Genomic DNA, 25,720 nt, shown 5'->3' on the forward strand with positions numbered 1-25,720 from the left:
ATGTACCCCTGGAGGTACTTGGCCTAGCCACAGAGGGTACTGGTAAAATGTACGTGGGGGTACTCCAGACAGAGCAAAATGTGTAAACAAAAAAAGGTTGAGACAACTGGGTTCCCTTCAAGATATATTAATTGTGAGATCATCTGAATTGTCAGTGAAAAGCAAACTAAAATAATAGACGTCAAAGTAATCCCTGTAAGTATGACTTTATAGAGTAAAAAAATGTCAGCAATAAATCGTTGTTCGTTGTACCATGTCAGCACACATACATTTCTACTGATAGCAGTGAAGGTTGTTATGTTGTTAAGCATAATGACATGACTGATAAAAAGTCTAAGTATACATAGCTATATGACATAACAGTGGACAGAACACATCTGATTCGATCGATAACCTTTAAAATAGTTCTACAATTACGAACTGTACTAGCATTCATATACTGAGGGAGAGAAGTCTGTGAGGGAGCAAAAAAAAGTCAACCCAATCAGACGAAAAAATCTAGAACAAGCCTTTGTGGAAGTCCCTCCCTTGAATTTTAGCGAGGTAGAGCTGCTATATGCTCGGACGTCAGAGGGACGATGGTGGAGGGCTGGTAAAGATGGCGGCGCTCTCCGAGGATGGGAGGTATGGACTGAATTGTGGCCGACGGAATGCAGATCGAGTCACCGTATTGCACGTAAAATTGACAGAGACAGCTTTCAGAGCAATAGAGAGCCACCAAACCTGTAAGGTAAGTTGAATGAATATGTCTTATAGCTTACGTTATACGAGGCTATCAAAACTGGTGAACAAACTGCCACGCACAGCCAGTTTGAGCTAACGTTAGCTGTCTAGAGCTACATTATCCCCGGCCAAGTCAGTTTTATTCTACTTCAAGTACTTTGAAATAGATGAATATTTGGATGGCAGTTTCGCGTGACATCTTTCGCTAACGATAATTTACCGTATGTTCAGGAACTGCAGTCGGTATTTGGGCGTTTGGATATGTGTTAAAGAGTTTAACATTACAAGTTTAGCTAGCTAACGTTAGTTATCTGGGGGCTATGAGTGACAAACGTCCTACCTATAAAGAAGTTGGCAGACGTAAACTGAATTTCTGACAATAGTCAAACGTTAGACAGCCAATCTAGTTGAGAAAAAAATATTATCGGATAACGTTAAACGTTACCTGGCAAAATGGCTAGCTACTAACAGCTGAAGCTGAAGTGACATTACTCAAATTACAAAATAAATTGGCTAATGTTGAAAGTAGTCAGATAGTTGTCAACAGTTTGTGTTTACTTAGCCACTATCACCGGCTGTTACCATACCATTATAGGGAGTTCAAATCAGTTCTCAATATTAAAAAATAAGTACATTTTCACGCCACTATGATCGATATTTTCTTACGTGTATTTTACCACTTACATTTATCTCCCCCCAAAATCACCTTCTTTTATTCACAAATTATCAAATTCACTCCATTGGCATTGTCACTTCCTTTAATCCGCATCAAATTGTTGGTTTTATACCCCCCAAAAATTGGAATGGCAGTAGGCTACACCATATGACATAACTTTACTGTTTTGGCCATAGACCTATCCAGTTGCTCTTGCATTCCACACTGAAAGTTCGTCCATTTTTTACGGCGCGTTATGTTCATGACTAAACTCTTGATTTAAATGTGAATGTTATTTTCTCTAGCTATCTTCCCAGGCGAGTAATTTTACGACCAATTTTGCTAATCTTTGTAAGTACACAGTCATGTAGCCTAGGATATGTTGTCGGTTGACTGCGATTTGTTATGAAAACGTTACAGCTAGGCCCATTTAATATTGATCGGATTATTTGCGGTTTTCCTAAAATACTATTCACTCGATGACGATTTCTGGTGTTTTCTCGCATTTTACTTCTAATCTGGTGTTCTCCCTTAAAGCTACAGTACTGTACCTTACACAACTTTCAAAATCCCAACATCGCTGAGCCTCTAAATGGGGTCCCGGCTAGAAGGGATCCAGTTTTTGTCAAATTAGCGTCAAATGTTATTTTTCTGTGCATTTTAGCTAACCTTAACACTTTTCTAACCATAACCTCATTCGCCTAACCTTTTGCGATAATTATCCTAACATGCTGCGTAAATTCTCATAACCTGCTACGAAAAGTAAAATCTACATTAATTTGACAGAAGCTAGATCCCATCTAGCCATGACACTAACAGTCACTGACTCTTTCCTTTTTAGTTTTACCAGCATAGTGGTTGGTGCGCACACTAAACGATGTGGCATACATAGTACGTGGGTCACACACACTAAGATTCTTAGCGTGGTATAGAGAATCCTGAAGACCACGTATGTCCTGAAGACCAAGTATGTGATTAGATAGAACAAGCTGTGGCTCAAAGCAGACATTTTCAGTCTGCCATACAGAGTTGAAATATTTAGCCGATAGCCTACATTTTTCATTGAATCCCATTGCTTGTGAACTTCAGAGCTTTAACGCTTTGGTTTTGTAGAAAACCAGATTCCAGATACATTCAGGGTGATGCGATACCATAGAATTAGGAATAAATAGTAATTTAATAGGATTTCTATGTGTGATACAACATCTCACTGGCTTCCTTTCTGGCAAGCTCTCATTGGCAATTGCTGATCACCCATCTCAAAATATGTCGTTGCATATCTCACACTACAACAATTGCAGATTTTGTGCTGATAAAAATTGCTGTAGCAGAGGCCTATTATGTCTGGGCCCTTACAGATGCTGTTAGGGAACCAACCTGTAGGGACTAGAGGTTGACCGATTTAATTAGGGCCGATTTCAAGTTTTCATAACAATCGGAAATCTGTATTTTTGGACACCATTTAAAAAAAAATAAAAAAATAAATAAATATTTATTTATTTACACACACCTTTATTTAACAAGGCAAGACAGTTAAGAACACATTCTTATTTTCAATGACGGCCTAGGAACGGTGGGTTAACTGCCTTGTTCAGGGGCAGAACGACAGATTTTTTTTTACCTTGTCAGCTCGGGGATTAGTTTTGCAACCTTCCGGTTACTAGTCCAACGCTCTAACCACCTGCCTTACATTGCACTCCACAAGGAGCCTGCGTGGCAGGCTGACGACCTGTTACGTGAGGGTAGCAAGAAGCCAAGGTAAGTTGCTAGCTAGCATTAAACATATAAAAAAACAATCTTCACATAATCACTTGTTAACTACACATGGTTGATATTACTAGTTTATCTAGCGTGTCCTGCGTTGCATATAATTGATGCGGTGCCTGTTAATTTCTCATCGAATCACAACCTACTTTGCCAAACGGGTGATGATTTAGCACTCGTTGCACCAAACCTAACCATAAACATCAATGCCTTTCTTTAAAATCAATACCCGAGTATATCTTTTTAAACCTGCATATTTAGTTAATATTGCCTGCTAACATGAATTTCTTATAATTATGGAAATGATGTCACTTCTCTTGCGTTCCGTGCAAGCAGTCGGTATATGCAGCAGTTTGGGCCGCCTGGCTCGTTGCGAACTGTGTGAAGTCCATTTATTCCTAACAAAGACCGTAATTAATTTTCCAGAATTGTACATAATTATGACATAACATTGAAGGTTGTACAATGTAACAGCCATATTTAGACTTAGACCCGTTAGATAAAATACGGAACGGTTCTGTATTTCACTGAAAGAATAAACGTTTTGTTTTCGAAATGATAGTTTCCGGATTCGACCAAATTAATGACCAAAGGCTCGTATTTCTATGTTGTGTTATAATTAAGTTTATGATTTGATATTTGATAGAGCAGTCTGACTGAACGATGGTAGGCAGCAGCAGGCTCGTACGCGTTCATTCAAACAGCACTTTCCTGCGTTTTGCCAGCAGCTCTTCGCAATGCTTCAAGCGTTGAGCTGTTTATGACTTCAAGCCTATCAACTCCCAAGATTAGGCTGGTGTAACCGATGTGAAATGGCTAGCTAGTATCGGTGTTGGAAAATCATAATCGGTCGACCTCTAGTAGGGACCAAATAAACTAACATGTTAATCCGATGGCCGTACAACCTGTATTATCTGGATGCACTTCAGAGATGCAGGAAACGGGCCTCAGGGGCCTGTGATCAACTGAGGCCAGGAGCCCTGGGAAGTTCAATGGACTGTCAACAACAGTTGTAATTCCAGCAACAAGCTAGTCAGACTTGGTGTAGCATATGTTCAGGGCCTAGTTAATAAAATAAAAAAAATCCAGATCAAAATTATTTCATTTGAAATTGAGAAACTGCCGCAGTTACAAGCCTGCTAGAGATAGCGGCACGCAGATAAAAAAAAATGTCCACAGTCGTAGTATAGATAAAGCCTGAGCTGGAATGGGAAGCTAGCTTTAGAAAACGCTGAGTAGATCTAGCTTGTTTCGTAGTTAGTATACCCCTCTGGAGTAGGCTAATTCAAGTCTGGGGTGTCAGGAAAGGGTGTCAGGCGGTGCTATGGGAAGGAACACCGCCTTGGTGAATAGGCACTTAGGACAAGCCAATCAAAGTTAGAAAATTAGCAGGATCGCGTCACTGTATCTGACTGGTACAGAACACACGAATACATGATAGGCCTAGCAGACATCACACAAGTGTTTTGTATTCTATTGCCTGTTTTTATATCTAAATGGTTTCTGACTAGACCTACTTGCTGCAAAGTATATTGCCGTAGGGGGATAATGAAACCTCTATACTAAAATCTACTCCAAGTCCTAGTAGTTAGCCTAGGCCTATATTCTGATGACCCAACAACCTTATTGGAAGTGTAACAGTAGGCCTTGTATGCTGCAATGACCAGCCTACCATCTCTTGCTGACTGAGCAGCCAAAACTGCCTGCTTTTTGTTTCTTTCTCTCTCTCTGATTTGTGTGGGGGCTGAACTATATCTACTGGAGTGGGAAAGCTGTCTAGCCCTGGCACTGTGTGGTGGCATGAAATGTGATCAGGAGTGTGTATGTGTGGACTGGATGGTCTGGGAGTGTGTGTTGGGGGATGGGTGAAATGCTGTGGCTGGTTCTACAAACTTCTGTAGAGGAAACTGTGCCGAATTCAGCATTCAGACCAAATGCAAGAGAACACTGTTTACTTTACAGAACTTTACTCAACATGGGCTAATGGACTGTAGCTAGTTAGTTTGGTGTGTGTGAAGTGAACTGCACTTTTTTTTTAGTGTTAACTATCACTTACCTATTGTTTGAGGACGGATATCAAAATAAAATGGTGATACACGTTTGTTAGGAAATGGCTGAATGATGGGATTATGGCAACGAGTTTTCTTAGAAACCCAGAAATAAAACCTTGTTTATTTGAGACTAGTCTTTAGCCTACTCTAAAGATATTTATGCTGAAGAGCCACAAATATACGCTAACTCATGAATTTTGTGTGGCTTAGGCTGTGTGTTATTGGGATTTTGTTGTTTAGAATTGATGTTGTGAGCTCAGAAAATGGTTTGTGGCCTGTAAACCCTGCCCAGGAAACAAACTTTGGGAAATGTTCGTATGGTCTATCCCTGTGCAAGTTTACTTACCCTAATCATTTTCGGTGTACACTGTTAAGGGAAAGTTGCTGGAGGGAAGTTCCTGAAGTTTCAAAACAGCCAGTGAAGAACCTATTCTGCAGTGCCGATGTTTCCTCATGGTGCTACCATTAAATGCAACCTGCTGATGTAATTGGAATACATGTGATTTGCTATCATAATCTGACATAAATTCCATTAGCTAATTCTGAGGAAAAGCTGATATTCCTGACCACTTTGTTTGAGATGCCTATGATTTAGGCGAGTGGAGTTGCTAATTCCTGCTCGTAATTCCTACTTTTACTCGTCACAAATGTATGAAACTATAAACATGCTAGCTAGCACACCAGTAGGATAGTAGTAACAGAATAGCCTAATTTTGTCACTAAATTAGAAAACGCTTTGGGTGTTTTTCTCAACCACAGCTCAGTGATACTCCAATTGTAACAGAGATTTTCCATCATAATCAGTCAAATGTCAATCTCGCAGTCAACACTTACGTTGAAGATGTCCAATCCCTGTCCTCTCTTTTTCAGAATGTACCGTCCTCGCGGCCAACAATACAATTCAAGGGACTCCAAGGGGTAAGTATGTTCACACCTAAAATCTTCATTTTGACTTCAGTACTACGGGCCAACCCTGTGGCTGGTAGACTGAGTTTTGTAAATCAACCATGAAAGGTTGAATAAGTTAACATTTGAGTGCTGAAAATGATGACCAATGTTGTTGAAGACCCAATGATTGTCTTGGTTTCAGTGAAATGTGCATTTGTTCAGCTACGAGGTGTATTTGGTGGCTTGTTGCCTGACTCTTGCTACCCCTCTGAAAGCATCCAGTTAACCCCTGACTACCCTGGCTGTGCACTATGAAGAGTTTAACTCTCCAATGTCCCAAGATCTATAAATACTGCTCTAACAGTCTGCAACTGGGCCCAGAGCACAGGGACCAAACTAAGGTTACAACATTTCCATAAATTCCCTGGTTTTCCCAACATCTAATTTTTGTGGATTCCCAGTATCAGGGGGGAGAAAGCAGTAAATCCGGAAACCTCCAACCAGGATTTCAGAAAAAACAGGGAATTTATTGAAATTTCCCAGAATGTAGCAACCCTAGTCTGGTACCTGTGCTCTGGGCCCAGCTGCAGACTGTCAACACACACACTACCAGCAACTTAGACCTCAAAGATCTGCCTGTCATGCAAACTCACATTCATTAATCTGAGATCCCATAGCTCAGATCAGTCTATATTGACAGAAGCAATACACACACATCACTGTAAAGGGATAATGTTACAAGACCATGAGAAATGAGGCCCACTTGAAGTGTTTTTACAGATGGTTCGCTATTTGGCATGACTGACTCTCACATTCAAATATGAGCGAAATCTCTTCCCAGCCCGACGCTATAGCAGTAGAGCAAAATGAATCCCCATTTCACACCCCATTCAGAAAGATTGAGTACCTACATTCAATTCCTCACTAATGCATACAGCTTGAGGGCAAAGAGAGGCCGTCCTGGTTTTCTGTGGTAAAATGTTTTTACAATTAATTTTCTTTAATTGTCATTTTTATGTGAACCTCACAGCGCATTAAGATCCCAAGGACTGACTCTCTGGATGGCTCTCAGAACTTTGACTTTTATCTGTCCAACGTGAGCAAGGACAACCCTCAGGGAAGCTTTGAGTGCATCCAACAATATGTGTCCAGGTAAGCACCCTCTGGAACTAAACCGAGCATGCGCCAGTGCTCGCTACTGAAGACCCAACAAACTGGTTCGTTAACTGGAATGCATGTCACTCTGGTGTCAGAATTTGACCATGTCATTGAGCCCTGTTAATGAGGAATTGGTTTAATTGAATTGGGTCCAAGGTGAGAAACCCTGTGCTGTATGACTGAACCCCACCCATCCTTTCCAGCTCAGGGACCCCCCACCTGGTGTCCTTGGGGACGGTTCAGGACAAAGTCACGGTGTGTGCCACCAACGACTCCTACCAGGTGACCCGGGAGCGCATGGCGCAGGCCGAGGAGGACAGTCGCAAACGGGGGACCAAGGTCCTCAAGCCTGTGGGCCAGTTCAGAGGCAAGTTCCATGCACTAATCTACCCCCAACAGTAGTATTCTCACAGGCCGGGTCCCACTACTCCAAAATGGCTTTGTTTTCCTAACCTCTCTTTTTGAACCACTGATTCTCTTAAGAACTAGCTTGGTCAAAAGCAATGGAACTTAAAGCCCACTTTTCCATCGTTTGTACCTGACTAAGCCCTTTGGGTTCAGTCTATTAGTGGTTACACAAGGCGAGGGAAGGAGGCTATTTATGAATATTGACACGGTCTGCCAACACAGCCAAATCTGGGTTAAAGTTGCACTCTAAGTAGTGCTTATTTAACAACCCTGGCCTACAGCCCCACTCTCCCAACACACACCTGTAAACCAATTGTCTTGCCTTTTCTAATACGCTGCAACTAGATTGAGGTTGGGCAAGTGGAAAAGTAAAAGCTAATCTAATTTGGCCGCTCACTCTGTCACAATCTCCCGTCCTGTCTGGCCGGTGGAGATATGATGGAGATTGAGAGTGTGCAATGTAACAGCTCAGTGTTGATTTAACTGGTCATGCCAAATCTGCCTCTGCTGACCTGGGACTCAGTTCTCCCACAGCAGAGAACCATATACTGAGCTTCACTGGCAAATCGTTTCTTTTCTAGCCCCGAACTGCTACAGAGGTTTTGGTGTCACAGAAAGGGCCCTTTTTTTTTACCAGTTATAGAACTCTAAAATATGTTCCCCATAGATGTATTTATATGTGATATATTCTATTATAAATCTGTCTTGTTCTCACATGGTAACAATCGTGGAGAGGGTGTAGTGGGGCTCTAAAATCCGTGATGACCGAATCACGGAATCCAGAAATTTCGAAATTCAACTTGTGTGTGTGTATATATATGTATATATATATATATATATATATATATATATATATATAATATTAGCTTCTAAATATATTAAACTTATTCAAATTTGTATTAATTTGCCCAAGATTATAAGACATGAACAAAATGCATAAGTGATTTGTATTTTCCTTCATCTTTCTCAAGAGGAAACAGTGTGGACATTCCCCTCTGTGTGTGTGAGCATTTGTATAACACTTTGTGTCGCCGTTAGTGATTATGCTAATGACAACCGTTTTCCAGTAGCTGGAAATGCTTTCTCAAAAAAGTAGTCACTCTACCAGGCAGAATGATCTCATGATTATTTGCATCAATCCAGTGGTGATTTGTTTAGCAAACTGCAATCACATGTGTGCTACAGAAACATCTCTAACCAAGCAAGGCTCTTGTTGGTGCACACTTGAATAAAAGGATATCTACGCCCCAAAAATAATTATGTTGGGGACTTAAAACACCTAAATCTATAATAAAAACAAGGGCGGCAGGTAGCCTAGTGGTTAGAGCGTTGGGCCAGTAACCGTAAGGTTGCTCGATCAAATCCCGAGCTGACAATGTAAAAAAAAATCTGTCGTTCTGCCCCTGAACAAGGCCGTCATTGTAAATAAGAATTTGTTCTTATCTGATTTGCCAAGTTAAATTAAACTAATTGTGATTTTTTTTGAGAGCAAAAACATGAACAAATCTGAAACCTATAAAAACAAAATGGAGGAATCAATTGAATTTTGGGAAAAAAACTGGATAGGGCAAAGCATTTAACAGATTTTATAGGGCCCTAGTGGAGGGGGGGGGGGTGTTCAGGGCTTACCAGTAGAAATAAACTAACAGTTATCCACATAAATTGGTATTGTCTGTCTAATAAAATTCAACAGTAAGCACATTCTTATCTTTGGTGGGAGGTTTATTCTAATACCTCTTAACGCCACTCTTGAACTATAGTTGACTGCAGGAATCCCTGAAATCTGCTTTACTCGTCGTGGCTCTGAACTTGAAGTCCCACCCACTCAGAAACTTAGTCAGTTAAACCCTCTTTCCCTTGGGAATTAATTTGCATACAATGGCCCAGATGGAAACTGAGAGGGGAGCAGAGGAAAGGGGTGGAGTTTGGGCATGTAACAGCTGGCTCAAATAGAAGCACCCTATTAACATTAGCAAAAATGAGCCCTAACCTGCATTTTCTGGTTTGTTTAGGGTATGTCAGTTAGGTATATTGGTCTGGGACCCTATACAGAGTTTGTCATAAATAAGAGCCTATTTAATTGATGTCATTCAGAGTTTAGTACACTAAACACATGCATATCATGGCAGACACCATGTAATTCTGTTAGGAAACCAACAGACTTGCTGTGTTGTCTTGCAGTCCTTTCTTTATCTCTCACTGTATAGACTCACTAGGCTGGCCAAATGCTTGCAGACAAAACTAATTCGCAGCTGATGCAAGCGTCATACCTGCCTCAGTCTCACCAGGCTGAGACAGCAAAAATGTGTGTGGTTTGTGTGCTTAGAGATCTCTCGCATGTCTATCAGCATTTGCCCAGACGAAGGGACTAGGGGGCAGACGAGGGTACAAGTTTCTCTCTAACCTTAATCTCTTAAAGAGCTTTAGGTTTTCATGATCACTGAGAACAGTATGAAGAGATGTCAAGGCATCCTGACTAAGCAGAAGACTAATGAGCTGGGGGCCAGATTCTATGTAGGCTCTTAATGACATTTACATTGGGAACTCAGTCTCTTCAAATCAGGCTTGTATGATTCAACTCGTACTAGTAGTGCACGGTTAGTTCAAATTCAATCCACATTTCTGAACACAAAATGGTTGCCTAACAACTTTGACCCTCTAGGGTTCCAAGTGTCTGCTGGCTTTTGTCCTTATCTTTCAGTCAGTATCCAATAACCCTATAACATTGTTGTCATGTTGATAAAAAATGTCATTGTGGGATTGACAGCAAGTGACTTAGCTGCTAGTTAGCGAGTTAGTCATTTCTGCTGTAAACGCAATTCTGAGGTATTAACAAGAAAACATTTTAATTGGTCCATTTTAAGCATAAGAGAAACCAAAAACGGATCAAATAAATACATTTCTCGTCTATGCCTTCCTCACCCCTCTAACATCAGGTAAGAAAGTCCAGATCCGCAAGCCAGCGCCGTCAGGCTCCGAACCAGTTGCGGAGCGCAAACGCTCCACCCCCATCAACCCAGCCAACACCATCCGCAAGTGCCTTGCCAACAACCCGGTGTCCCAGCGGCCCTACCGCGACCGCCTCGTCCACCTGCTGGCTCTGCGCTCTTACAAGAAGCTGGAGCTACTGGCCAGGTTGCAACGGGACGGGGTCAGCCAGAAGGACCGCAGCTCTCTGGGGAGCACCCTGCAACAAGTAAGGCTAGTGCCCTGCAACAAGTAACCAAGAGGGTGGAGGATAGTGTTTCATAGGTAGTTTTTGATGAAACCGGGGGGAGAAGGGGCCAACAAATCTACAGAGCCTTCCCCGAAACTGGTAGGGGAACACATTAGCGCTGATAATCTTTTTTATAATCACGTTTTTAAAAAAGTATAATAATTACATGCAATATGTGGGTTGAACACACAGAATAAAATAAAGTCCCATAATGGTAGCGACTGCCCATTCCATTATCACTTATTAATCACTTGAATAAGTTGTTGTGATTATTACATACATTATTATTTGATTACTATTTCATTCCAAGTCATTTCTATAGAGCTGCTGCCTACGCTGTCCAGCAAAATCATTATTTGAGAAGTTCTTCAACGTAAATAAGGGATGCTTTTATGACTGCTGAATACCAGCTATCAATCACTTGCAGTAGATCATGTATTTTCAGGTAGAGATACCTTGCAAAGCAACTGCTCTCGAGTTAATATTGATCACACGTTCTTCTTTAACTTAGCAGATGTAAAAGAAACACAAACTGGGAAAGTACGAGTGCAATGGATTATGGTCATTGTAGTTAGTTTAGCACAGAAAACATGGTGATTATGTTCACTATTGGCCTTTTGGAAACTACAACTCCCTACTACATCGCACCGCTCGGGCTTGATCTTATTTCTAGAGAAACTGCGCAATGTGCAGATTGAGCTCACAGAAAAAAACCTAACAATGACATTCTAATCGTTGAACCGATTAGTTTTAAAAACCGATTTCTGTTAATCGCTCAGCACTAGACCACACAGATAAGATGGTTAGAGCTTGAATAAATAATACGTGGATATATAAAGTGATTCCTAAATATGCACTTAAGTTCATAGATATTTTAAAGTATGAGTAACTGGTAGCACTGTATGAGAAGACACATGTCCCGGTTTGCCCCTAGGAATCTTCACCCTTCTGAAGCATTAGACCACAGAATGCAAATCACAGAGGACCTGTTCCCTTGAGTACAAAGACCTTCATTCACCACTACTGAACATAGCACACAGCAAGAATGAAGCAGCTATACATTAAAGCCATTAGTCGTACACACACACAGACAATGTGTGTGTGTGTGTGTACACGCACACATACAGCATGAACCACACATTTATAGATAACATACTCAAACTGGTTTATTTGCCTAAAGCAAATGAGTTGTCTGACTACAATGCTGACTACCCCCTTGCTTGGGGTACATAAAACACAACACACAGACTTGCTTAGGGATTTGCATAATGTTGTGATGGAGAATGCAGAGACACTGAGTTTGGGGATGAAATGCTAATTAAATGCACTGACTTCATACCCAGGTTGACGCAAGTAGGGCAGGGACCAACAGAAAAGTCTTTAACCCTTAGGATTTGTTTGACTCAAGTAAAGAGGCAAAAATATTACCAGTGGTTGTATTTGTTGCTTTTAATGATCCCAAATTATTGGGCAGCACTTTTTTGAAAAGGAACGACTACAAAATTAGACGCTGCTAATCTTGTTCGCGTGTCTGTTTGTCTGCAGGTGGCCAACCTGAACCCCAAAGATAACTCTTACTCTCTGAAGGACTTTGTGTACCGCGATGTGCAGAGGGACTGGCCGGGCTACTCCGAGGATGACCGCGTTCAGGTCAACGGGATCTTGGTTCGGTAGGTCACAACGCATTTGTCTGAATGTTTTTGCGACGTTGCACCCTCCTGAACAGGCCCCTCCATTTTATTGCGAACGGTACTCCGTGTAGCGGCGGCTTACGGTCAGTTGACCCTCTCGTCTCCTCTTTCTCTCAGGAAACTGGGCCTTCCCACTGAGACACTTTCCTCCAGCAGTCCTCTTAAAGACGGCCTCCCGGCTTCCCCACAGGTAACCCCTCAACAGTACACCCTGCTGGACACAAACACTTTCAGTATTACTTGCACAAACCAATGCAGAGCGAACAGACAAGCCGAGCCAAACTAAATGACCAGTTCTCTCCTGTAAAGACACATTTTTATCTTAAACCTATGCAATGAATTGTTTGCTAAGATCAAAAGGAAACATTGGTCATTTATCACTCATTCACCGTAGAAATCCTTGTTTGATGGTTTGATTATGGTCTTTTAGCAGAAGTGCCAGCCCGAGTTGCCGGTTCACTTCACCGACCCCCTGATGCCGAAGAAGCCCCGCATCTCCCATGTCACCAGCCAAGGGCCCCCTGCCGCCCCAACCCCCATCCCCACCTCGTCCTCTAGAGAGCGCCGCGCCCCCCCGAAGGAGGACGACAGCCACCACAGCGCTGCTGCCACCACCAACACAAAGCGCTCGTCTCTCCCAGCCAGTACCACCACCACTGCTGGCCCGCCCCTCAACCACCACCACCTTCCCCCTCCCTCCCAGCTCCAGGTTTCTCAACGCCCTCCCCCGTCGCATCAGTCTGGCCCGGGCTCCAACTCCAACTCGCCCAGCACGCCCGAGGGCCGTGGCACCCAGGACCTGCCCCTGGACCAGAGCTCCACCTGCCTGGAACCCCCCTCACCGATAGCCACCTCCAGCCCCCCGAGCAGGACCACTGACCGTTATGGCCCCTGCATGCCGCCACCAGCCAGCTCCAGTCCCCAAAGCCACCCAGCCCTCACCATCTCTTCTTCATCCTCCTCATCATCCTCTACCATTATCCCCCCTCCCTCGCCAAGCAGTAGCAAGAAGTCCAAGAAAAAGTCAAAGAAGCACAAAGAGAAGGACAGCGAGAAGGAGAGGCGCAAGGATGTGCGAAGCAGTAAAGGCGATGGCCCTGGTGTCAGCCCCCGAGGGGTGCCGGTTGTGGACGCTCAGAGGCCCAGGAAGAGACACCGCGCCAAGGCGGAGGAGAAACAAACGCCAGTCATCCCCGCCAAGAGCCCAGTCTGCCTGGACGAAGGTAGTCTGCCTTAATGTCTTGGTTTGGCTTCATGGTTAAAAGGGAAAAGTGTGCTTGCTTATTAGCGTGCATGGCCCAATTCCCAAAGGTTTCATTTTCAAGTGACGTAGTGGTTGCTTTCAAACCTCGGGAAGGGGAGAAAAAAACACTGCAATAAGTGTGTGCATGCTTTGAACATGATGGCATGCTTGCATTGCCTTGTGTGAGTTGGAGCATGTATGTATATTTTATTTATTTCACCTTTATTTAACCAGGTAGGCTAGTTGAGAACAAGTTCTCAGTTGCAACTGCGAGCTGGCCAAGATTAAGCACAGCAGTTCGACACATACAACAACGGAGTTACACATGGAATAAGCAAACATACAGTAGAAAAGTCTATATACAGTATGTGCAAATGAGGTAGGATAAGGGAGGTAAGGCAATAAATAGGCCATGGTGGCAAAATAATTACAATATAGCTATTAAACACGAATGGTAGATGTGCAGAAGATGAATGTGCAAGTTGAGATGCTTAATGTGAGTCTGGAAGGAGAGTTTACAGTCTAACCAGACACCCAGGTATTTGTAGTTGCCCACATATTCTAAGTCGGAACCGTCCAGAGCAGTGATGCTGGAAGGGTGCGGGCAGTGATCGCTTGAAGAGCATGCATTTCGTTTTACTTGCATTTAAGAGCAGTTGGAGGCCACGGAAGGAGAGTTGTATGGTATTGAAGCTCGTCTGGAGGTTTCGTTAAGGCTGAGATCCCGCTAATGGGATCGATATGACAACAGCCAGTGACAGTGCAGGGTGCCAAATTCAAAACCGAAATCTCATAATTAAAATTCTTCAAACATACAAGTATTTTACACCATTTTAAAGATACACTTCTTGTTAATCCCACCATTGTGTCCGATTTCAAATAGGCTTGACGGCAAAGCACCACAAACGATTGTTAGGTGAGTGCCTATTCACAGAAAAACACAGCCATTTTTCCAGCCAAAGAGAGGAGTCACAAAAAGCAGAAATAGAGAAATTAATCACTAACCTTTGATCTTCATCAGATGACACTCATAGGACTTCATGTTACACAATACATGTATGTTTTGTTTGATAAAGTTCATATTTATATCCAAGAATCTCAGTATTTATTGGCGCGTTATGTTCAGTAGTTCCAAAAACATCCGGTGATTTTGCAGAGAGCCACATCAATTTACCGAAATACTCATCATAAATGTTGATGAAAATACAAGCCTTATACATGGAACTTTAGATAAACTTCTCCTTAATGCAACCGCTGTCAGATTTTAAAAAAACTTTACCGAAAAAGCAAACCATGCAATAATCTGAGTACAGCGCTCAGAGACCAAAACAAGCCAAACAGATATCCGCCATTGTTGTGTATCAACAGAAGTCAGAAATACCATTATAAATATTCACTTACCTTTGATCGTCATCAGAACGAACTCCCAGGAATCCGTTCCACAATAAATGTTTGATTTGTTCGATAAAGTTAATCTATGTCCAAATACCTCCTTTTTGTTAGCGCGTTCAGCACAGTAATCCAAATTCATGACGCACGAGCAGACAGTCAAAAAGTTCTGTTAGTCTGTAGAAACATGTCTAACGATGTATAGAATCAATCTTTAGGATGTTTTTAACATAACTCTTCAATAATGTTCCAACCTGAGAATTCCTTTGTCTGTAGAAATGCAATGGAACAGAGCTCGCTCTCACGTGAACGAGGGTCACCAGCTTGTGGCTTTCTGGCAGACCTCTGACTAATTCCCCCCTCCTTCACAGTAGAAGCATCAAACAAGGTTCTAAGACTGACACCTAGTGGAAGCCTTACAAAGTGGGATATCGGTCATATTGCACTTCCTATCTTCAATAGGGAATGAGTTGAAAAACTACAAACCTCATATTTCCCACTTCCTGGTTGGATTTTTTCTCAGGTTTTTGCCTGCCATATGAGTTCTGTTATACTCACATCATTCAAACAGTTTTAGAAACTTCAGTGTTTTCTATCCAAATATACTAATAATATGCATATATTAGCAACTGGGACTAAGTAGCAGGCAGTTTACTCTGGGCACCTCTGGGATCCTTATTCATCCAAGCTACTCAATACTGCCCCCAGCCATAAGAAGTTAACAGTGTCCAAAGAAGGGCCAGAGGTATTCAGAATGGTGTAATCTGCATAGAGGTGGATCAGAGAATCACCAGCAGCAAGAGCGACATCATTGATGTATACAGAGAAAAGAGTCGACCCAAGAATTGAACCCTGTGGCACCCCCATAGAGATTGCCAGAGGTCCGGACAACAGGCCCTCCGATTTGACACACTGAACTCAATCAGAGAAGTAGTTGGTGAACCAGGCGAGGCAGTCATTTAAGAAACCAAGGTTGTTGAGTCTGCCGATAAGAATGTGGTGATTGACAGAGTCGAAAGCCTTGGCCAGGTCGTGAATACAGCTGCACAGTAATGTCTCTTATCGATGGCGGTTATGATATCGTTTAGGACCTTGAGCGTGACTGAGGTGCACCCATGACCAGCTCTGAAACCAGATTACGTAGAGGAGAAGGTACTGTGGGATTCGAAATGGTCGGTAATCTGTTTAACTTGGCTTTCGAAGACCTTAGAAAGGCATGGTAGGATATAGGTCTGTAGCAGTTTGGGTCGAGTGTTTCCCTCTTTGAAGAGGGGGATGACCGCGGCAGCTTTCCAATCTTTGGGCATCTCAGATTATACGAAAGAGGTTGAACAGGCTAGTAATAGGGGTTGCAACAATTTCGGCAGATCATTTTAGAAAAAGAAGTTCCAGATTGTCTTGCCTGGCTGATTTGTAGGGGTCCAGATTTTGCAGCTCTTTCAGAACATCAGCTATCTGGATTTGGGTCAAGGAGAAATGGGGGAGGCTTGGGCGAGTTGCTGTGGGGGGTGGAGGGCTGTTGATCGGGGTAGCCAGGTGAAAAGCTGTAGAAAAATGCTTATTGAAATTCTCAATCATAGTGGATTTGTCGGTAGTGACAGTGTTTCCTATCCTCAGTGCAGTGGGCTGCTGGGATGAGGTGTTCTTATTCTCCATGGACTTTAGTGTCCCAGAACCTTTTTGAGTTTACAGGATGCAAATTTCTGCTTGAAAAAGCTAGCCGTAGCTTTCCTAACTGCCTGTGTATATTGGATCGTAACTTCCCTGAAAAGTTGCATATCACGGGGGCTATTCGATGCTAATGCAGTACGCCAATGGATTTTTTTGTGCTGGTCAAGGGCAGTCGGGTCTGGAGATAACCAAGGGATATCTGTTCCTGGTTCTACAATTTTTGAATTGAATGCTTATTTAAGACTTTGAGGAAGGCACTTTTAAAGAATAACCAGGCATCCTCTACTGCCAGGATGAGGTCAATATTCTTCCAGGATTCCTGGGCCAGGTTGGTTAGAAAGTGTTTTAGGGAGCGTTTGACAGTGATGAGGGGTGGTCGTTTGACTGCAGACCCAGTACGGATGCAGGCAGTGATCGCTGAGATCTTGGTTGAAAAAGGCAGAGGTGTATTTGAAGGGCAAGTTGGTTAGGATGATATCTATGAGGGTGCCCATGTTTACGGATTTGGGGTTGTACCTGGTAGGTTCATTGATAATTTGTGTGAGATTGGGGGCATCAAGCTTAGATTGTAGGATGTCCGGGGTGTTAAGCATGTCCCAGTTTACGTCACCTAGCAGCACGAGCTCTGAAGATAGATGGGGGGCAATCAATTCACGTATAGTGTCCAGGGCAGAGGGTGGTCTATAGCAAGCGGCAACGGTGAGAGACTTGTTTCTGGAAAGGTAGATTTTTATAAGCTCGAATTGTTTGGGTACATAGCCTGCAGAGTTCTGTCTTACTATCCAGGTATCTCTGCAGTAGATTGCAACACCGCCCCCTTTGGCAGTTCTATCTTGTCGGAAAATGTCATAGTTAGGGATGGAAATTTCAGGGTTTTTGGTGTTCTTCCTAAGCCAGGATTCAGACACGGCTAGGACATCCGGGTTGGCAGAGTGTGCTAAAGCAGTGAATAAAACAAACTTAGGGAGGAGGCTTCTAATGTTAACATGCATAAAACCAAGGCTTTTACGGTTACAGAAGTCAACAATTGGGAGCACCTGGGGAGTAGGAGTGGAGCTAGGCACTGCAGGGCCTGGATTAACCTCTACATCACCAGAGGAGGAGTAGGATAAGGGTACGGCTAAAGGCTATCAGAACTGGTCGTCTAGTGCGTTCGGAACAGAGTTAAAGGAGCAGGTTTCTGGGCGCGATAGAATAGATTCAAGGCATAATGTACAGACGAAGGTATGGTAGATGTGAGTACATTGGAGGTAAACCTAGGCGTTGAGTAATGATGAGAGAGATATTGTCTCTAGAGACGTTTAAACCAGGTGATGTCACCGTATATGTGGGAGGTGGAACTAAGTGGTTGGTTAAGGCATATTGAGCAGGGCTAGAGGCTCTACAGTGAAAACAAGACGATCACTAACCAGGACAGTAATGGACAAGGCATATTGATATTAGGGAGAGGCATGCGTAGCTGGGTGATCATAGGGGTCCAGTGAGTGGTTGGGCTGGCTGGAGACACGGCAATTCAGACAGCTAGCAGGCCGAGGATAGCAGATGGGCCTTAGAGGGATGTCTCGACGGAGGAAAGTCTGTTTTAGCCTCCGCGTGCAGTGACATCGATAGATCAGTCGTGATGGATTAGTGTTCCGAGTAGCAGAGGGGTCCAAGTCCAATTGGCAAAATAGGTATAGTGGCCCAAGAAATTGGCCGATGGCTCTATTCAGCTAACAGTCCAATATGCTCGAGACAGCTAGCGGGCTGTGGCTAGCAGATGGGCATTCAGTTGACGTTGCGATGTTAGGGCCAGTTGAATACCCCCTCAAGCAGATTACGTCGTAGTCCAGTCGTGAAGGATTGGCGGGGTTCCCTGCCCCGTTCCGGCAGTTGAAGGGGTCCGGGTATTGTAGCCCAGGAGGGCCTATAGGATGGGCTAGCTCCAGGCTAATTGGTGCTTGATTTCGGCTAGATGATTAGCCAGGAGTAGTCACTCGGATAGCAGCTAGCTATCTGCGATGATCCAGGTGAAAAGGTCCAGAGCTTGCGGTAGGAATCCGGGGATATGGAGAGAAAATAGGTCTGGTATGCTCTGGTTTGAGTCACGTTGTTCAAACTGGTGAGAGCTTTTCGAGCTAAAGGTTAGCTGATGACCGCTAGCAGTGGTTAGCGGTCACAATTTAGACATGGATAGTGTGTGTGCTATTCAATATTAGGAAAATTTTCTTAATGTTTTGTACACTTGTTTGTGTGTATATGTGAATTAACGTAGTCAAAAGTTTTGTATTTCGTCCCATATTCTTAGCACGCAATGATTACATCAAGCTTGTGTCTCTACAGTCTTGTGGGATATATTTGCAGTTTGTTTTGGTTGTTTCAGATTATGTTGTGCCCAATATTAAATTAATGGTAAATAATGTATTGTCATTTTGTCACTAATTGTAAATTAATAGAATATGTTTCTAAACACTTCTACGTTAATGTGGATGTAACCGTGATTACGGATAATCCTGAATGAATTGTGAATGAGTGAGAAAGTTGGAGGCACAAAGATCATACCCACAAGACATTAACCTTACCAATAACGGGGGAGGTTAGCATTTATTCGGGGTTTGATATTTAGTAGGTAGTATTTAGTATATGATATTAAGGTGGTCAAATAATGACCTGCCCTGAGCAGCAGACTCAGAAATCAGTCCATTTGACTCTTTGTTCTGCCTCTAACAACTGTTTCAAGACCAGTACTTTTGAATGGCTCATAAATTTAAGGCTACCACTAGTGAAGAGAGCTGTTCGGCTGTCAGTTGGTTATGGAGAATAATTGTCTGATGTCTTTGCTGTTCCCCAGACACTAAAGAGAGGCCAGTCCACTCGTCAGACCTATCCTCCACCACTGTGATGCCAGATTACATAAGGTGAGTACTACCCCCTTTTTACTTACTTAATACTCTTTGTTCCTATGTGGGACATAAGGCTTCCACAGAAGAGCACCACTGCTACCAATCATCAGCCTTTCGGGGGATGGTATCTCATTTCTTACCCCTCTCAAATACACATGAAGGACCCTGTGTGTCTCCTTGTCGCTGACCTGTGCTGCTGTCCCCCTACAGTAAGTACACGGCAGTGGTGTCTATGGACCAGAGGCAGACCTACAAGGACGAATTCAACGCTGAGTATGAGGAGTACCGCGTCCTGCATACCCGTGTGGAGAACATCACCCGCCGCTTCCACCATCTAGACAACGAGTCCAGGAGGCTGCCTCCCGGCACCAAAGAGTACCAGGTCAGATTATAACAAGCTACACCACAATACAAGGAGAAAATATTACAAACTTCACCACCAGATCAAATTATAATAAACTACACCAAAGAGTACCAGGCCAGATTCTACCAAACTTCACCACCGAGTAATGCTGCATTCATGTGCTCGTCGGAAATGCAAAACGTCCCAATAAGAAGTCCGACATGATTGTGTTCCAAGTGCTTTTGAAGTCAGAAGACGATTGTTCTACCAATTTGATTTTAGCTAGCTAGATAAGATGGCTAACATTGCTAATAATAAAGTTAGCTAGCTTGCATTGACAATATGGTCAAACTAGCTACATCTTTTTGTTGAAAAGGTGGAAGGTCAGTGGTGAAACATTGCAACTCGGGTAGCAATATTTTCTTTTGAGTTTCCCACTAGTAATTTCTACTTGGAGGGTCGTTAAAGTGAAACGTCAGTCGGAATTGCCAGTAACTCTGACAGCACCATTAGTACCAGGTCTAAATATAACAAACTACACGAGTACCGGGTCAGTTTTTTTTTTTTTTTAAATGTATGGGAAAATGTCAACACATTTTGCTCATGTAACTGTAAGCATTGTTTGTACTTTTTCAGGAAGTACATGAAGAAGTGTTGCAGGAGTACAATAAAATGAGACAAGTAAGTCAAACAAATAATGCAGTATACACTGAAAAAAATATAAATGCAACATGCAACAATTTCTAAGATTTTACTGATTGAGGAAATCAGTCAATTGGAATGAATTCATTAGGACCTGGTCTGTGGACTTCACATGATTGGGAATACAGAAATGCATCTGATCACAGATACCTTTAAAAATATAGATATATGTGTTTTCAATGGATGTGCGAAGTTGCTGGATGTTGACTGGAACACGCTGTCGTACACGTCAATCCAGAGCGTCCCAAACATACCCAATGGGTGACATGTCTGGTGAGTATACAAGCCATGGAAGAACTGGGACATTTTCAGCTTTGTGTACAGATCCTTGCGTCTTGGGGCCGTGCATTATCATGCTGAAACATCAGGTGATGGCGGTGGATGAATGGCACGACAATGAGCCTCAGGATCTTGTCACGGTATCTCTGTGCATTCAAATTGCCGTTGATAAAATGCAATTGTGTTCGTTGTCCGTATCTTATGCCTGCTCATACATAACCTCACCGCCACCATGGGGCACTCTGTTTACGACGTTGACATCAGCGAACTGCTCGCCCACACCGCCATCTGCCCGGTACGGTTGAAACCGGGATTCATCTGTGAAGAGCACACTTCTCCGGTGTGCCAGTTGCCATCAAAAGTGAGTATTTGCCCACTGAAGTCTGTTACTACGTTGAACTGCAGTCATGTCAAGACCCTGTTGAGAACGACAAGTACACTGATGAGCTCCCTGAGAACGTTTCTGACAGTTTGTGCAGAAATTCTTTGGTTGTGCAAACCCCCAGTTTCATCAGCTGTCCAAGTGGCTGGTCTCAGACGATCCCGCAGGTGAAGATGCTGGATGTGGTGGTCCTGGACTTGCGTGGTTACATGTGGTCTGCGGTTGTGAGGCCGGTTGGATATACTACCAAATTCTCTAAAATGGAGGCAGCTTATTGTAGAGAAATGAACATTCAATTATCTGGCAACATCTCCCTCAACTTGAGACATCTGTGGTGTTGTGACAACTGCACATTTTTAGTGGCCTTTTTATTGTTCCCAGCACAAGGTGCACATGTTTAATGATCATGGTGTTTAATCAGCTTCTTGATATGCCACACCTGTCAGATTATCTTGACATGCTCACTAACAGGGATGTGAAAGAAATTTGCATATGGAACATTTCATGAGCTGAAATAAAAGATCACAAACATGGGACCAACACTTTTTACATGACACTAATCGCTAGCTATATAGCACCAGATGGAGTGGAGTTGAAGTCTGACTGTGTACTTGTGCTCCACGAGTCATAACCAGTTGTGGAAGGAAGACTTGAAACTTGTTTACAGCCAAAGGGTTGGCTAGCTATCTGGCTTACTCGCTGTGCATTAGTTCGCTTATGTGACCAGTGCTAATTGCTAGCAAACCACTAATGACTCTAGCTTGTTAGTGTCACAAAAATGGGTGAACCAAGGGTTAATATTAGTGGGAGCTTTTTAACATTACCTAGGTTGATTTGCTTGGCTGAGTCAGCGCAGGGCGGCCGCCAACAAAAGCAAGCATTCTGTACACTTCAAGGCACTGCGTTATCAACCAAACACAGCGTTGGAACTTTGAACAGTCAAATGAAAGTAAATAAACACAAACCTTTTTCAATGGCTTTCTTATGTAACATATTATGGAGTCTCTAATTTCTTTGTGTGTCTGTCACCCTGCAGCACAGCCCAAACTACCAGGTGGAGAAGCAGCGCTGCGAGTACCTGCACAACAAGCTGGCCCACATCAAGCGCCTCATCGCTGACTTTGACCAGCGCAGGGCCCAGTCCTGGCGCTAGAGCACCAGCTTCAAGACCACAGTGTTGAGGTGGTTTAAGGGGTGGGCAGAGCAAGGGGAGTCCAACTGGCTTTTATTTATTCAGACCCCTCTGCCACCGCTTCCTTCCTTTACCCTTTCTTTCTACCTTTTGATTCCACAGGCTGCAGGAGGCTACAGTACACCATCTTAAAATTCTTATTCACTGCCCCCCCCCCCCCCCCCCCCCCCTACCTTTTCTCGTATTGGTTTCTCCTGGACCTCCTCTCTCTTACTACAACACTGGTCTAGAGGAAGGGAGCTACATGTGAGGGGGTGGTAGGGCAAAAATACTTAACGCTTCTTACCTTTTGAAGGACTTATCCCTAAAAAATGAACAACAAAAATTAAACTTATTTTTGAAAGCAGAGAAAATATTATACTTACACTTGTATTTAAGTAAATAAAGAGGGAGATCTATTTATTTTGGACTGTTATGATGGAGGAGCGGTCCACAGATGATTTATTGTTTAAAAAGTTTATATTTTCCAAAAGCAATGCAAAAAAACATGGGCCTTATGTGTTTGACTTTATGAAGCCATTTTGCACGTGAGAGGAGATCCCATGCTGCATCCCAGTGGTCCAAAGTGGCTCATCTTCATTGTAAAGTAGGGGGCTCAAGGAAAGGAATCCACTTGAGCAATTGAGATGTAACACCAATGTGTGTGTGCATGGGTTATAAATGGCTTATAATGGGGGTGGGATGGGTAAATTAGGAGTATCCGTCCCCTGACAGCAGGGGCGTGCTACCCTGAGCACCACCAGTGTTTCTGCCCTCAGTGCAAAAGGGTGCCTTAACGTGTTTAGTTTACACTGCAATGTCGAGTCGCTGAGACTTCTAGGGTCCCCAAGGCAACACGGGGGAACTACAACCACCTGGCTACAGGTCACACAGACCAGTGTGTGTGTGTCGGGGGGGGGGGGGGGGGGGGGGGGGGAGACGACACAGTAAAGAATATGTCTGAGGTTAGGTGGTACCTTTTTGAGAGGTGAGGGAGTATCAAGAGGGGCTACAAAGGTCAGGGTGGTTTGTGTGAGTGTGACCTGTGTATGGGTGGGCGCCAATGTAAAACGGGGGGGGGATTAACGGGTTGGGGCGAAAACACAAGTGGGGAAAGAAAAAAGTAAAAAAAAGCTGCTTTAGTCTTTGTTTGAAGAGCCAGAGCCCTCAGGATCAACCTGGCTAAAGTTACATGTTCTTAATTGGGAGGCTGTTCTAGAGTAGCAAATCTCTAGGACTACAGCGTTGCCTCGCCAGCTTATTTAAAGGAAAACAGGCTGTGTTCTGTTTGACGAGAAAAATAAAAAAAAGAATGCATCCACCTGAAGACAAATCTGTATTACGATGAAAAATGTATTATTTTCTTCTCGATTCCAGTTTTGGCAGTGCAGCAGAACTATGGAAGAACGACGATTTAGCGTTTCTGTTTTAGGTTTTTGAATTAAACTCATGCTGATTTAGTTTGATGGATGGGTTATGAAAATCTACTTTTGAGTCTTTATTTCATGATCTCGTTAATTAACAAGCTCCTTTGAGCTCAAGGGAAACATTATGTTTACAAACCTGTGTTAGAATGTTTGCCCAAAAATGTACTGTTCTGGTATTCCAGTGGGGTGTCTACCTACCAGTTGTCACACTGATACCAGAGACAGGATATGAAATGTATTCCCTGGAAAATTGCTTCTTTTTTTTTCTTCTTTTTTTTTGGGGGGGGGGGTATTCTAATACTTCTTCATTTGAACTTTTTTTCTGTTTCAGGGGGGTGGGGGGTATAAAAAAATTATAATTATATATAATTGTAAGAAACTGAAGATGCAAACTTGCTGCAGTATGGTGTAATGTAAGTCTGTGATAGAGCTCATATCAACTGTCGTGAAATGATTGGGGCTTCCTTTGAATGGGCCAGTCTCTGCAGCAGACCGACTCTTTCCAGAGGTAGTGTCACTTTTTAAAACAGGAGCTTGGCTCTCTCCAGTCACAAAAGCCAACTATATTTCAGTGTTGCTGTATTTCAATTTAATAGTCAAACTCTATCAGGACCATGAGCTCAACATGCTTAAGAGGGATTTGTAGACGTGAAAAATACTTATTTGCAGATCCTGAATAATTGTGACACTCGTGAGTCCCAAGAGGAGTACTGAAGTACAGGGTCCATTCCCAGGAAAGTGGGTACTTGGTCAGAGCCTCACTCAAATAACTTGTGTGATGGGCTGCTTTTATTTTATTTTTTTCCCTTTTCCCATAACTATTGCAGTCGTTTCCCAGAATTTGTGAGTCACCCAAGGTTGACCCAATAGCCAAAATGTACGCTAGGCTGCACACAACTCCCAAGGTCTAGTCCGTCTCACTGCCCCCCCCCCCCTCCTTCCTCCTTTTTAAAGACAGCTCTGTAACATAGCTGCATTGCTGCTAAGCCCCACTCCCTTCCAGCCCCTCTGAAGCAGTAAGCCACTCTGCTAATCGCTAATCGTTCTCATACTGCGGCTCAGGGAGAGGCTGTCCTCGCCGCGACCCCGCAGGCTAATGCCCAGCTAAAGGAGCGTCCGCCAGGAGATGGGTCAGAGGACATTTAGCGGGGTCTTAACATGGCAGGCCGCTAAGTGACTCATCAGTACTGCGGGAAGCAAGGAAGGAGGGCTGAGAGCGCAAAAGTAGAGGAGTTGTTTTTGTTATGTTGGGGGAGGAGGGGTCAAGTTTTAATGAGAAAGGGCAAACAAGTGTTAAACACCATTTCAAAACTGTATGAATTGTGAAGGAGTGGTAAACCTGCCCACCTGAAAATGCATTAAATCAGTACAATAAAAGCCAACTTGGTTCTACATTGAACGTTGTGGAGTGTTCTTTTATTTACATTTTGTTTTGCATGCCATCCATGTCTTTCCCATGTGAAATGACTACTGTCCTCCAACAGGTCCCATGTTATGGTCAATAAGTTGTATATTGACATGGATACATATTAGTGTCATGTACCCCCAGCACAATGTGGCCTTGAGGTTGCCTTGAGGTTAAAAGTGCCATATAAATGCAACCCATTGTTAAGAAGGTGGGTTGGATGCTTTAATGTTGATAGATTATTGCGGCTAACAAGACTTCACATTTATGT

The 25,720-nt window shown here is 43.2% G+C and overlaps 1 protein-coding gene across 4 annotated transcripts; it reads left to right on the forward strand.

The window, feature by feature from the left end:
* The first annotated feature begins 537 nt into the window (after positions 1 to 537).
* Positions 538 to 25,443, forward strand: LOC139370772 (RNA polymerase II elongation factor ELL2-like). Of its 4 annotated transcripts, none has more exons than XM_071110524.1 (12): positions 538 to 730; positions 6,064 to 6,111; positions 7,112 to 7,233; positions 7,443 to 7,606; positions 10,584 to 10,843; positions 12,410 to 12,534; positions 12,673 to 12,745; positions 12,986 to 13,778; positions 19,689 to 19,755; positions 19,951 to 20,122; positions 20,720 to 20,764; positions 22,483 to 25,443. In XM_071110524.1, the coding sequence occupies exons 1-12, from the start codon at positions 557 to 559 to the stop codon at positions 22,597 to 22,599; spliced, it is 2,160 nt and encodes a 719-aa protein (XP_070966625.1). In that variant the 5' UTR covers positions 538 to 556; the 3' UTR covers positions 22,600 to 25,443. The 4 variants fall into 4 exon arrangements, with proteins under 4 accessions (XP_070966625.1, XP_070966624.1, XP_070966627.1 ...); XM_071110523.1 differs by having other exon boundaries at positions 557 to 730; positions 12,989 to 13,778; XM_071110526.1 differs by lacking the exon at positions 20,720 to 20,764 and having other exon boundaries at positions 557 to 730; positions 22,483 to 22,963.
* Positions 25,444 to 25,720: the final 277 nt, after the last annotated feature.

The sequence above is a fragment of the Oncorhynchus clarkii genome, chromosome 17 (assembly GCF_045791955.1).
Source record: "Oncorhynchus clarkii lewisi isolate Uvic-CL-2024 chromosome 17, UVic_Ocla_1.0, whole genome shotgun sequence".
Taxonomy (NCBI): Eukaryota; Metazoa; Chordata; class Actinopteri; order Salmoniformes; family Salmonidae; genus Oncorhynchus; species Oncorhynchus clarkii.